Source organism: Peromyscus leucopus, chromosome 1, assembly GCF_004664715.2.
Source record: "Peromyscus leucopus breed LL Stock chromosome 1, UCI_PerLeu_2.1, whole genome shotgun sequence".
In the NCBI taxonomy this organism is placed as follows: Eukaryota; Metazoa; Chordata; class Mammalia; order Rodentia; family Cricetidae; genus Peromyscus; species Peromyscus leucopus.
The window spans coordinates 90,255,158-90,268,313 of record NC_051063.1 but is presented as its reverse complement, the minus strand read 5'-3'; the positions used below and the strand labels follow the sequence as shown (position 1 = coordinate 90,268,313).

The window sequence follows — 13,156 nt, the reverse complement described above, 5'->3', positions numbered from 1 at the left end:
TATTGATTTCTTTTGTAGTGAGAGCCATTCATGTCCATTTAAGAAATCCTTGTTTTCTCCAAAACCATGAGGAGATTCTCTTGTATTTTATTTGGTACTGTCCTTGCTTCATTTCTGTTGCTGTGATAAAAACATCCTGACAAAAAGGAGCTTAGGGGAAAAAGGGTTTATTCGAGTTGACAATTTTTAGATTACAGTTGTATCATTGGGGGAGTACTGGTGAAATTATTAAGGCCACTCCACGTAGTTAGAAGGGAGGTTTATTTTGTGGGTAACTTACAAGTGAAGGATAGTTTACAGGGTCTGGAAAGGTGTAACACAGTTCGGTGGTGTTCTCTGGAGAACTCTGCTTGGTCTACCTCCAGCGTCCAGGGTCCAGGAACCAAGAGAGCTGGCGCATCCAGATCTCAGGTCTTCAGGGTCCTCTCTTGGCCCCACCTTGTAGACGTGACAGTTACCGAAGCCTTAGTGGGGTTGGAACTTCCAGATCAAAGCTGGAATGGCTACCCACTACAGGGGAGGGGAGTGTCACAGTGGTGAGAGCTTAAAGCAGCTGGTCACATCACATCCTCAGTCAAGAGCAGAGAGTGCTGAATCCTTGCTTGCTCTCAGCTAGCCTCCTCCTTTGTTATACTGGTCAGGAGTCCCTGCCTAGAGACTGGTGCCACCCCAAATGGGCTAGATCTTCCCAAATCAGTTAACAGTCATGACAAATCCCCACAGACACACCCATAGGCCAGCCTGGTCTAGAAAGTTTCTATTGAGACTCTCTTTCCAGATGGTACTGGGCTGTGTGTAACTGGCAAAGCTAACATCCCAAGGAAGCTCATTGTTTTCCTGTTCACAGTTTTGACTTGTGGCTCACTTCATCTGGTTCCAGTGTTTAATTTCTCCCCACACAGTTAGTCAGTGGAGCCTACACCATTTATTGAAAAGACTGTCCCTAAGTTGATATACCTTCATGTAAACAAAGTGTTGGATAGAATCCTTTTCTGGACCTCATTTTTCCATTCTATCCATCTTTTTTTGGACCATCCTTATATCAATATAGCACTGAGACCCCAATCTAATACAGTTTGGTGTTGAGTTGTGAAAGCCCTCTGCCTTTGTTCTTTAATATTATATTGACAATTCTTTGTATTACTATAACCAACTTGTTAGTTTCTGTAAAATACCCCCTGATACTTAATTAGGAGTTCTTTAAATTTCTATATAAGCTTGACACCTCAAACAATTAAAGTGTTCTGACCAATGAACACAACAGATTTCTCTCCTTAGTATAGACTGTCTTCAAGGATTTGCCCCTTATACATCTTTTAAATGTTTATTGATAGCTATGTTTCACAGTAATGTAAGTGGTATTTTTAAATGAATATTTTTGAAATGTTATTGCTAAAACATAGAAATACACTTTTGCTATTCTATCTAGTGGTTGTGCTAAGTCTACTTACACACTTTCGTAGAACTCTGACATGTCACGTTTTTCTGCACATCTGCACCGTGTGTAAAGAATAGTATCAAGAATGGCAGGTCTGCTTATTTCAATCACTGTTCTTTCGTATGTGTGATCACATTGGCTAGCACCTCGTTAGATGGAAGTGCTATTGCTGCCGGATTCCTATGTCTTGCTACTGATGTCAGAGGAAGGCTGATGTATCATTGACTGTTTCATTGCTGTGCATGGTGTATCCTGAGGAAGTAAGTTTGCAGGCCCACTTTGCAAACTCTGAAGGTTGTGTAAACTTTCTTGTACCAAAGTTGTCCCCAGGACACTGGTGTTCAATTTGATGTCTGTTAGACTCACATGAAGAATTTTTAAAAGACATAAAGATAGATTATTAAAATCAAATGTCTGGTGTTTAAAATTCAGGCAATATATATTTGAGGCACCATTTCTCTGTGTAGCCCTGACTGTTCTGGAACTCACTCTGTAGACCAGGCTGGCCTCAAACTCAGAGACCTACCTGCCTCTGCCTTCCAAGTGTTGGGATTAAAGACTTGTGCCAGTTTGCCTAGCTGTTATTATAATGCTTAGTGCTTCCCTGGGTCATGGCACCCATCATCTGAGTCTCTGACCTGAGCACTTTGGCTGCAGCCCAGGGCCCAGCTGGACCTCGGTGGGACTTTACTGAAAACTTGGCACTTTCACATCAGCACAGGGCTAGGAACACTGATCCAAGGGACACTCACCCCAAGCCAAATGCCTCCCGAACATCTATTTGAAATGTGCTTTAAGGGAAATCCTCTGCGGACAGAGATTATTTTCTAGTTATACTCCCAAACCACGATGATTTCTCTCAGCTCCCTCGACCTCCTTTGCCTGTGCATCTTCCTCCCTTTGCCTTCCTGAATTTCCCTCAGAGGGGCCACATAGCCCTTTCTACCCACTCTTCCATTTCTGTTGTGATGTCGTGTTTGCATTTATCCACTTGTGTTTGAAATAACAGGAGATGTGGGGGCTGGAGCCTGGATATGTCGGCTTAGGGGAGGATGCTGTTATCTTTTGGAGGCTTGCTTAGTTTCTGTGGCTTTTATTGAGTTGCCATCTCTACCATAACTCTAAAACAAGCACATCATTTTATAAGAGGAGCCTTGGCTCACAAGCAAAGCTATGACTTTGTCTTGAACATTGTCCAATCTGGTTCCTACCTTGATGTCTGCTTCTGACCCACCAGATGCTCTGCCTGGTCCTTGGCTTCCACTTGTTTTTGTTTTTCTCTCCAACCACAATTGAATTTTCCTTTTGACTGATTATATGCTAGATGAACTGACCCATTCTTCTTGGACTCAGGAACAGGTCTCCAGTCTCTTTGGGATTCTCATTTATCTTCTGTTTCCCTGTAGGTCTTAGATATTTGGGTAGATAGAATCATGAAGGAAAAAATTAGCCGTCTTAGGAGCTGGGCATGGTGGTGCATGCCTATCATTCCAGCACTTAGGAGGCTGAGGCAGGAAGACTGTAAGTTGAGGCAGAGACTGGCATGGACTAGATGGGGGTTTGGCGGGGAGACAGACAAACAGACTCTGAAGCTTTTTGTAATTTTCTCCCATGATCAAGTTTTCCTGCATTTACATAATTCACTGCATTTACATAAGCCACTAGATAGCTCCTCTGGCATTCGCTGAAAACTAAACACAAAGCAAAAGTAAACATATGCTCTAACACAAAACTCCGATGGCTGACCTGCACCAGTGCTGTTTGATGGGCCTTCACACACAGCCTGCGTTCCTTCAGTATTTGTGTAACGGCCACCCCTGACACTGGGCGGGGGGAGGGGGGGCACTCAATGGGAGAATGTTACTCATAAATCTGACATCGCTTTCTCACCTCGAATGCCCCAGATGCATGAGTTCCAGACCCCAGTGAGAATCTCCCCATTTGCTAGCTCCCTCTTTGCCAAACTCCAGGTCTGTGAGCCCTGCTATCCAGGTGATACCCCAGCCAGCCCAACCTCATCTCCACATATACACCCACCAGGAACACCTGATCTCAGGCCCAGGCCCATCCCACTCTGTGTAAGAGCTAATTATCTGTAAGTGCTTCCAGCAGCCGTTTCTTTAAGGATGTCAAAGTGCTTTGATTAGATAATTCTCCTGGCACCAACTTTATGACTAGGGTGGGAAATAGGCAATTAGAGGTTCGAGACTTTCCTGAAATGGGACTAGTGTTTGAAGGAGGTGGCCTCAGGCAAGGCTACTCCCAGGCCATTCATAGGAGTGGAGCTGAATGACCTCCACTGACCTAGCCATGGCTTCAGTTCATCTCTTTCTTTCTTAAAGGCTCCATGGAGGAAGGAACATGGCAAGGAGCTCAGAAACAAGGATCAGAGTTAACGTGCTGTACTGTGTGGCCTGGGACTCCTCCTAGCCTCTCTGTCTGATTCCTCATCATTCCTCCCAGACTGTAGCATGGCTGTTGAATACTGAGTCTCAGCTGGGTTTCAAGGACCTAGAGAAAACCCAGTGCTTGGCTTCCCTGAGGGCCCCAAAGTAGAGAGGATGTGCACGTGACTCGGACAGACCATACCAGATGACACATGTTGTAATTGCCATCAGATCAGAGCGGTGTGGCAGCTGGGAAGACAGAGATGGCCTCTGTCTGGGGAGGCAGGTGACCTGACCTGGGTCTGACACGGTAGGCAGGAGGGAACTGAGGACAGCACTCCAACTTTGAGCAAATTGGGTTTGAGGAGCTCATGAAATATCCAGACCAATTATTTTTTAGAATTAAATACAAAATGATCCAGTAGGGGGTTGGAAATATAGATGTGCATCTTGGGGGTGGGATGGGGTCAAGATTTACCCCCGAGAGGCACCAGAGTGAGACATCGAGGCCATGTGGATGTGAGTCCAGTTTGCAGTATGGTACAGAGTGGCAGCAGAAGATGGCATCTGGCTGAGGGGAAGAGGCTAAGAGAGTGAGCAGAGAAATGCTGCTAGCTGAGGAGGACACAGCCCTTGAATGATGCTTTAGTCCTGGGAGAGAAGGCCAAGACAGAGAGAGCGCTCAGCAGGGGGAGTCAAAGGAGAGGGACTGACCCAAGTCCTCTGTAATCCTCCCCCTCAACACCCTCTCGTGTCTGTTTCTCTCTGCTCTTGTCATGTCTCTGCCTCTGTCACTTGTTTCTGCACCATCCCTGTGCGGATGACTAGTTAGGCACAGGTCACAATGCAGGTACTCAGTGACTGGCAATCATTAGACATAGAGATGTAGTGCCAGGCACTGCCGGACTCCTTGCTGAGGGATTCTGATTATGCATCTTACTGTTCCCAGTCAGTCATGGATGATACCCAGTTAAAAAGTCTTGGTTCTGGATTGTGTGATCAGATGTCCACACAAGTGGGTGGATCCCCTGCCAAGTGCTATGGTTTGTATCCTAAATGCCTGCCTGACAGTCATGCTAGAAGCCTGGTTGCAAGCCTGTGGTACTAATGGGAGGTGGTAGAACCACTGGACAGTAAGGATTAATGGAAGGAAGCTAGGACATTGGTGGTGCCTTTGAAGAAGACGTTGGAACCCTGGCTTCTCCTCTGCCTTTACCAGCAAGCTGCCATGAGGTGAACAGGCCTCCTTTGTAACATGCTCCACCATCATGTACTGCGCTGTCAGTACATGATGAAACAAAGAGGCCAAGCAATCAAGGGCCACGAGACTACTGAAACCAGGAGCCTGGATAACCCTGTCCTCCTTGTGAGGTGATTTTCTCAAGTATTTTGTCACAGTGAAGGAAACCTGACAGATACATTACCCAGAGGGCTGAGCTTCTCACTTTTGGAGGAGACTGCAGAAAGGGACCTTGGAGGGAAGCCCCATTAGGAGGCTTTGAGGCACACAGAATTGAGGGACTCCAGGCATCAGGAGATAACTGCAAGCCACAGGTGGAGAGAGGATGGAATGATGGCACCACCGTGTGGCAGGCACTGCCCATGCAGTCTCTCATTGAATAATTTAAATATTCCCTTAAAGTTGATATTTCAAATACCCATTTTGTAAGAAAAATGGAAGTCACTAATACTGGCATTATTCACCTAAATTTTAGGATACAGTCTCAAAGAGGTAACAAGAACTGTTTAAGTAGTTAAGAGACAGCCAGGATTCAGACAAATGGGTCTGGCCCCAATGCCTGCACATTCTGAATTGATGTAAATGGTAAAAAGCTCATAACCCAGTGGCTTGTGGCTCTTGGTGATGAGTTGTGGTGAGCTGAGCTGGATTGGAGCTTTGGAGATGGTGGTGTGTATGGAGACCAATTTGTGTGGCAGCCTGCTAGTGATGGGCTGAGGAAAAATCACCAGCCTCAGAACCAAGGGCCAAGGAAATCTGGTCCCTACAAACAGCCACCAAATATAAAAACAAGCAAGACATATGAACAGGGTCCACCAACTTTCCAAAAAAGCCCAAGCAAATCACACCAAAGCAAACCTGTGTGGTATTGTGTATTCTAATAAATTTATCTGGGGTCAGAGAACAGACAGCCACTAGATACAAAGGCTAGAAAATGGTGGCACTCACACCTTTAATCCTAGCATTCCAGAGATAGAAATCCCTCTGGATCTCTGTGAGTTCAAGGCCACATTGGAAATAGCCAAGCATGGTGACACACACCTTTAATCCCAGAAAGCCAGCCTTTAATCCCAGGGAGTGGTGGTAGAAAACAGAAAGATATATAAGGCGTGAGGACCAGAAACTAGAGCATTTGGCTGGTTAAGCATTTTGGCTGGTTAAGTATGTGGCTGGTTAAGCTTCAGGCTTTTGAGCAGTAATTCAGTTGAGACCCATTCCCGATGAGGACTCAGAGGCCTCCAGTCTGAGGAGACAAGACCAGCTGAGGATCCGGCGAGGTGAGATAGCTGTGGCTTGTTCTGTCTCTCTGATCTACCAGCATTGACCCCGATAACTCGCCTCGGGTTTGATTTTATTAATAAGAACTTTTAAGATTCCTGCAACACAAACCAAAATGGTGTAAAAGGCTCAATCTCACTAGTATTGATACACACGAGTTAAAATACAGTTTTATGCCTCGTCTTTATTAGCTACTTTTCTGTTGCTGTGATAAGACACCATGACTAAAGAAACTTAGAGAAAAAATTATTTAGTTTTCAGTTCAATAGGGAGAGTCCATAGTAGTGGGCAAGTCACGGCAGCAGGTGGCCAGAACATGAAGCTGGGGGATCATACTTTATCTACACACAGGAAGCAAGGAGAGAAGGAGGTGAGGTGAGACTATAGACCCTCAAAGCCTTCCCCAAGGGATGTAATTCCTCCATCAAGGCCACATTTCCTGAAAGTTCCATACCCACCCTAGACAGCATCACCAACTGAGACCAAGTATCTATTGGGGACACTGCTTATCCAACCATCAAATTACTAAACATTATAAACACAATATAAAAACCAGAGAAAGATGTGACATGAAATATCTTCCTATAGTGTTGGTAAGTTTTACTTGCTACAACTGTAGCTGAAGTTTTCCTGTGTCCCGCCCAGCCACAGTCGCTCAGACCCAAGTAAAAACACACAGAAACTTATATTAATTAAAACTGTTTGGCCATTAGCTCAGACTTTCCACTGACTAGTTCTTACACTTAAACTCAGCCCATTTATGTTAATCTATATGTCTCCATGTGTTCTGTGGCTTTACCTGTGTGCCATTACATGCTGCTCCCTGGATGGCAGGCTGGCATCTCCTGATTCAGCCTTCCTCTTCCCAGAATTCTCCTTGTCTGCTTATTCCACTGTAATTGCTGCCTGGCTACTGGCTAATCAGCATTTTATTAAACCAGTGTAAAAAAATTATTCCACAGCATACAACAATATGGCAAAGCAAATTAGCAGTATTAGTAAAGATGTTCAAATGCTGTGCCCTAAAAGTTCCTATGTCAAGACTCCCAGGGAAACTGGCACATACTCAGAAGACATTTAGAAGAATCTAAGTAACAGCACTTGTCCAATAGAGCAAACCTCAAAAGACACACAAGTGACTGTCGTTAGGAGAATGTGTGTCTGAATTTCTATTAAATTGCACAGTAAAATAACATACAGCCATGAAATCATTTGGGCCACAGACACACATGGTGACAGGAAGGAGTTTTATAAACCTGGGGATGTCTGAGGGAGAAAGAAAATCCCTTTATAGACCATAGCACCATTTACATCAGTTATAAAACCCACAAAGCTTAGTTTATTAGACAGAGAGCTAATAAAAACAAGGGCATCAACAACACAGAACCAGGGTGAGGTCTTTTCAGTGGTATGTGATCACAGAGGTGAGATGAAGAAGAAGCCTTAGCTTAATACCATTTCTGAGATTTTGAATTTCTGAATACTCAGCATACATAGATCTTCCCATGGTTTTCCATTTAATTATTGGAATCCTTTATAAATCATGTTACCCCTTATACATTTATATATTCAATATACTCAAATGTAAACAAATAAGCATATATTTTATATTCTCTTACATAGATGATATATTTTATGAGTATATATGAATATATGTGCTATATATGTTTGTAATAATTTCTATCATGTGATCCATGTTGAAGGGATGATGTATTTCATAATTCAGAGGCAATCTGAAACACAGTCAACCTATCAGAAGAAAGCAAGACAATGAGCAGTTTGTCCTTTGAATATCCAGGACTCCACAGGTCCTCTGGGAAATCTAGAAGCATCACCTGGGGCCAAGGATCTCTGGAATTGGTATTGAGTTGGCTTCTGTTCAATGCTGTCCATTTTGAGTCTTTGCTCACAGCCTCCTCCTGTTTACAATGTCATCATGCTACTTGCATAAATCTACAATGTACCCTCAAGTTTTAGGTCAGATAGTTTCTGCTATTTACTCCCCATCTTCCCCAAACCCCACTCATTCTAGACATCAAGCAACTCAAAGTGAACTAGCTGTGGTCCTCATGCTTACAAAACAGGGGTCCGGGTAGACACAGGAACAGATAACCACTTCATTGTGTGTTGCTAATATTGGAGTAGCATGAAAGTTCTCTGTGGACCTGTTACCAAGCTGACTCCTGCCTAACTGTGAATATGGTAGGATAGCTCTGAGAGGGGCACAGGGATTCTCTTTTAAGTAACCCACAGTTAATTAGATGCAACCACAATCCCACTTGGAGAAACAACATTCTTTAGCATTAAAATATGAAGATAGCAGAAGTATCTTCTTGAGCATGGGAGCCCAGAGAGCGCCATCTTCCTAAGCTGGACTGTGGGTGAGTTAAGTCAAAGGTGGCTTCCAGAAGAAGTAGAGCATCTTCTGGGAAATCACTCTCCATGATGGTTATCCGTGGCAAGAGTCACTTCCTCTACCACAGGGGCACTCTCTCCTGGACCAGCATTTCTGTAGCACAAGGCCTGGCACTTGGTTTGCACTTACACAGGCCACAGGCTGACTGACTTCTGGCCTGGGGAGAGGGGTTCATATTTGAGCCTTGGGTCTCACTGGATCCTGGGACCACCAGCTCGGATTGTGCTGAGCATCAGGGCAGCATACTTGTTTGAGTCTGACTGGTGTTCCAAGTGAGTCAGAGACCAGGGTAGCAGTGGCAGCTACAGTCAAGACACATTTGAGGGCACTGGATCGATGGAGATATTTCCCATTAGGGACCTCATACTTCTTAGTAACACTCTTGACTGATGCTCGAAGGAGGAAAAGGGACGTGAGCCAGTCAATTGAGAGGCTTCTTCCTGTTTCCAGGCCTGCAGCTGCCCTGTAAGCTCAAACGAGGTCTCTCCCCAAGGGCCTGTTAATAAAATAACTGGCTTGAGTCCAGTCCCACCAGGGGCAGGCTGACTGCTATTTGTCCCTTGTATTAAGCACAGCCAGGTGGGTTTTACTGTGGACTACTCCCTGGGCTCTTGTTTCCACATTTGTCTCCTTTGAGTCTGAAATCGCCAATGGCCTTCACAGCTAATGGACCTTTCGGGTCCCAAGAGCCATTTAAGAGAGGTGCAGGACTGCAGTCGGTGGTGGTAATTAATCAAATGAAAGGCAAGCTCTGGGGGCCCACTAGAGCTAGTAGCAAAAAGCAGGGATGCAGACACCAGTCAAGGCTTCTCCCTATCCCTGCCTTGCCCCTGCCCTACCTCCAGCACTGGTCCTCAGCAGCTTAGCATCCTAGATCCTGGAGGAGCTGCAGGAACACTGATGGTCTATCTGTGGCAAGATTCTGCTCCTTCCCCCTAAAGCCCATGTGCTGACTCCTGATGCAGGGCAAGCTTTATGCTCAGGTGTGACTTCTTGGGAGGGGGGGTTTAATGTCCCTTTCAAACTGCAGGTGTTGAAGAGCAGACTATTCAGCTCAAGTTCCAAACCCACAAGTCTGAAAGTTAAGGATCCAGGGCAGGTGCACAATCTTTTCTAAGTTTTTCTTTCTGTCACAGTGGGATGGTTGATGCAGTGATACAGTGACATACACATTCTACCAAGTGTGGAACTTGGCACAGGCACACTATGGGCACTCTAAAAGTGTCTCCTATTACTGTGCCAAGAGCAGGTCTGGCTGGGAAACAAGTCTTTTTCTGGCATCTATGTCCCACGAGACCTTAACTTCTCTGATTGGGCAGAGAGAGCAAGGCTTCCATGGAGCAAGGCTTCTGTGGAGAACACTGGAGGACAAGAGGGGAAAAGAGAGCATTGAGCTCAGCCTGCTGCAAAAGGCAAAGATGGGAGGAGGGAGCCCACCCTTCTTGAACTTGTCTTCTCTATAAGGCATTGCCTGTTTTAGCATCTCCTGGCCTCCTGACACTCTGCTTCGTGTGAGAGGGAACAGTGTCAGGGATGTAAAGTCACACAGCATGAAAGATGGACCCTGGCTTGGAGCTCAGGTCAGATGATCACTAAGTAACTCTTGTTTCTACTGCATTTTTCAGTGATACATGGCCAAGGTCAGTCCCTAGACACTTGGCTTACGGTCTGCTATCTAGAAAGTCCACAGAAGGTCACTTATCTTTCCTGGGCTCAAAGCAGAGGCATTTAAATGTCTAACTTTGGGTCATTTGGGAAGGGGTTCATCCTCAGGTATCCTCCGGCTCCACAAGGAGTGTGAGCTGTTCTCAAAAGTGAAGGTTGATCTTGTAGGATGAGAGGAGCTGGTTCTGCCGCATGACTGTCCTAAGCAGTGGCACCCTCCCTTTCAAGGTACACAAGGAAGTTTTTTCTCTCCATCTGCAGGTGGATGGTATCCTGTGCTTGGCCGACATCTTGACTGATGACAGCCACTCAGAGGCCACTCGAGCTGAGGCTGCAGCTGTGGTGGCCCAAGTTACCTCCCCACATCTGTCCTTCACCCAGCACCTCACTAGCTTCCTGGAAAACATGGAGGAGATTGTGACGGCCCTCATCAGTAAGTTATCCTGGGTTGGGTGGAACCCTTATGTGAGAGGGCCACAGCACATTTGTCTTCTGGAAGGATCAGGAAGGCCTTCCAACATACTTCTCACTAACTCACAATCGGCAAAGATTGTCACACTAGCTGAAAGGTAATGGATCAGAGGCGGCTTTGAGGAACCCTGTAGTCAAGAGTATCCTATTGAAATGCACACAGCTCCTTTAGCATTAACTTAAGAGGAGTTAGGGATCATGTGACCTTTTAGAGGGAGTCCAGAACAAATAGGGACTCAGACTTTGACTTCAATAGGTTTTGTTCCTAAAATTTCAGTCATCGCACCCAATGACTGAAGCAGTATTGATTAGCACAAATGACTTCCCAGAGAGAACTAGCTTGCTACAACCTGCCACAGGACATCCCACCATTTGGCCTTGCATCATGGGGCCATGAGCATATTGACTCTTCTTGGTCTCCCCCCCCCACCATTCAGACCTACCCATGCTTGGCAGGAGAGAGATTCATAGTCCACTAACTAGAATACTCTTTCTCTAGCCTTTCCTTTGCAGAACTGCAGGAACTAGGACTAATCCAGGTAACAGTGCCCAGGAAACTTGTTTGGAGAGGTCTGTAGTTCCACTTCCATTCATACCTTTGTTACTCCCCATCTTTGTAGCCGTCCTTTCAGTTCAAAATGAACTGAAAATTAATTAGGACTAGCTCTTAGAGTCGCCACACCAGGCCTGGGAAATCTGCAGCTGCCTACATTTAGAGACAGTGTAGGACACTGGATAGGAGTTGGAACAGCTGTGCTTGGGTTCTGGTTTTTCACTTACCCATCAACAAACAGCTACTGGCCAGAAACCCTGCATAGAATTGTGTGCAATTGGGCCACTCACTTACCAGGACATCTTGTAAATCTCACTTGACAATTTTCTTCCTAGGTACAATGAGGGACTGCAACCCACTTCTCTAAAGAAGCCTTATGGTTCTAGGCTTTTACTGTCAGAAAGAACTTTGCATATAGGAGACATCAGTTACATGGACTTTATGGTCAACCCTGGTCAGATCTCCTATGGCCCAAGTTTGGAGAGATGGGTATGCCAGCAGACATCTACCTTGATCCAAAGTCAAGAAAACATGGAATCCATAGAAAACCCTGGCTAGAGGGAGCTCAGGAGACCACAAAGGCCAGGACTTACTCTATTTGAAAGGTGTAGGTACAGAAAGGGTGAGAACTTTTGTTCAGGCTCAAGAATAGTGTTAGGATACACCAGGCCAGGGGTCTTGTGCTCAGATTCCCACCAGGGCCTGGCAGGAAAGAAATGATTTGAAGGGAGCTTGATGGAAGAAGAAAACAAGAGGCTCTAGGACAAGTTGAGGAGCACATGCACAGACTGAATGTGGACAGGCTTAGGTGAACTACAGTTGATTATTGCCTTGTGGGGGAGGCTGACACATTTTAAGATAAGAACTAAATGCCAAGCTGTGTAGTTCTCCCAAATAATACACCAGCCAAAGTGTGTATATCTAAATAACCCTTCACATTTGTTACCTGCCCATTCCTGTTTCTTTGTCCAGACTGTGTTTATCCATGGAGAAGGAGAGCCTTTGTATTTAACCCATCCCCCTGAAGATGCACTGTCTAGCCCACTCTCAGAGTCAGCAGATGGGATATATCTTCTGGGAAGATGCCAGAGCTCTGTTCTTTGGTGGGAAATAGCCCTCCAATTTCTTACCATTCCCTGGAAACATTTAAAAATGAGTCACTGGAATCCTCAATTTAATCTCCCTAACACATCCCAGGTGACTCAGACTGTAGTTCCAATAAATGTGCAGCAAAATTAAAAGGCACTTAGATGGCTGTGCTAATAATCGATGTGTCAGCATCACTGGCAAGAGCATGAGGACGAGGGGCAGCATTTATACCTAGGGACAAATCTAGCAGTGGAGTGGTCTCATACCAAAGCCTGGATATAGAGAGGTGAGCTTGGAGGGGGTCAGATGCCCCCAATGATTTTCCCCAGTCAGGGGATGAGGGGAGCATTGGCTGTGAGGGACTTCTAATTACTTGGCTAATCTGTGGTCCTAGCCCTGGGTGATGAGACCTATATGTTTGCTGGTCACGTCTGGGCTGGTCTACAGGGAACAGAAAACTTCAGAGGTAGTAGACATTACCTCTCCGATAGAACTGAAACCTATATCTATGGGGGCATCATAAAGAATGAGTCAAGAGGTTGAAAGAAGAGGCAATCTGAAGTATAGAAAACATAGGAATTTTGGAATCAGGTTGGCCTAGAGTTGTTCTTTACTAGCT

General features: G+C 45.4%; 1 protein-coding gene across 1 annotated transcript in view; it reads left to right on the top strand.

Annotated features, from left to right (window-relative positions):
- The window catches only part of Insc (INSC spindle orientation adaptor protein), a 110,639-nt gene that overhangs the window by 79,121 nt on the left and 18,362 nt on the right, over positions 1-13,156 (top strand). The window contains 1 exon segment of the mRNA XM_028875887.2: positions 10,686-10,857. Within this exon segment, the coding sequence (XP_028731720.1) occupies positions 10,686-10,857 (172 nt within the window).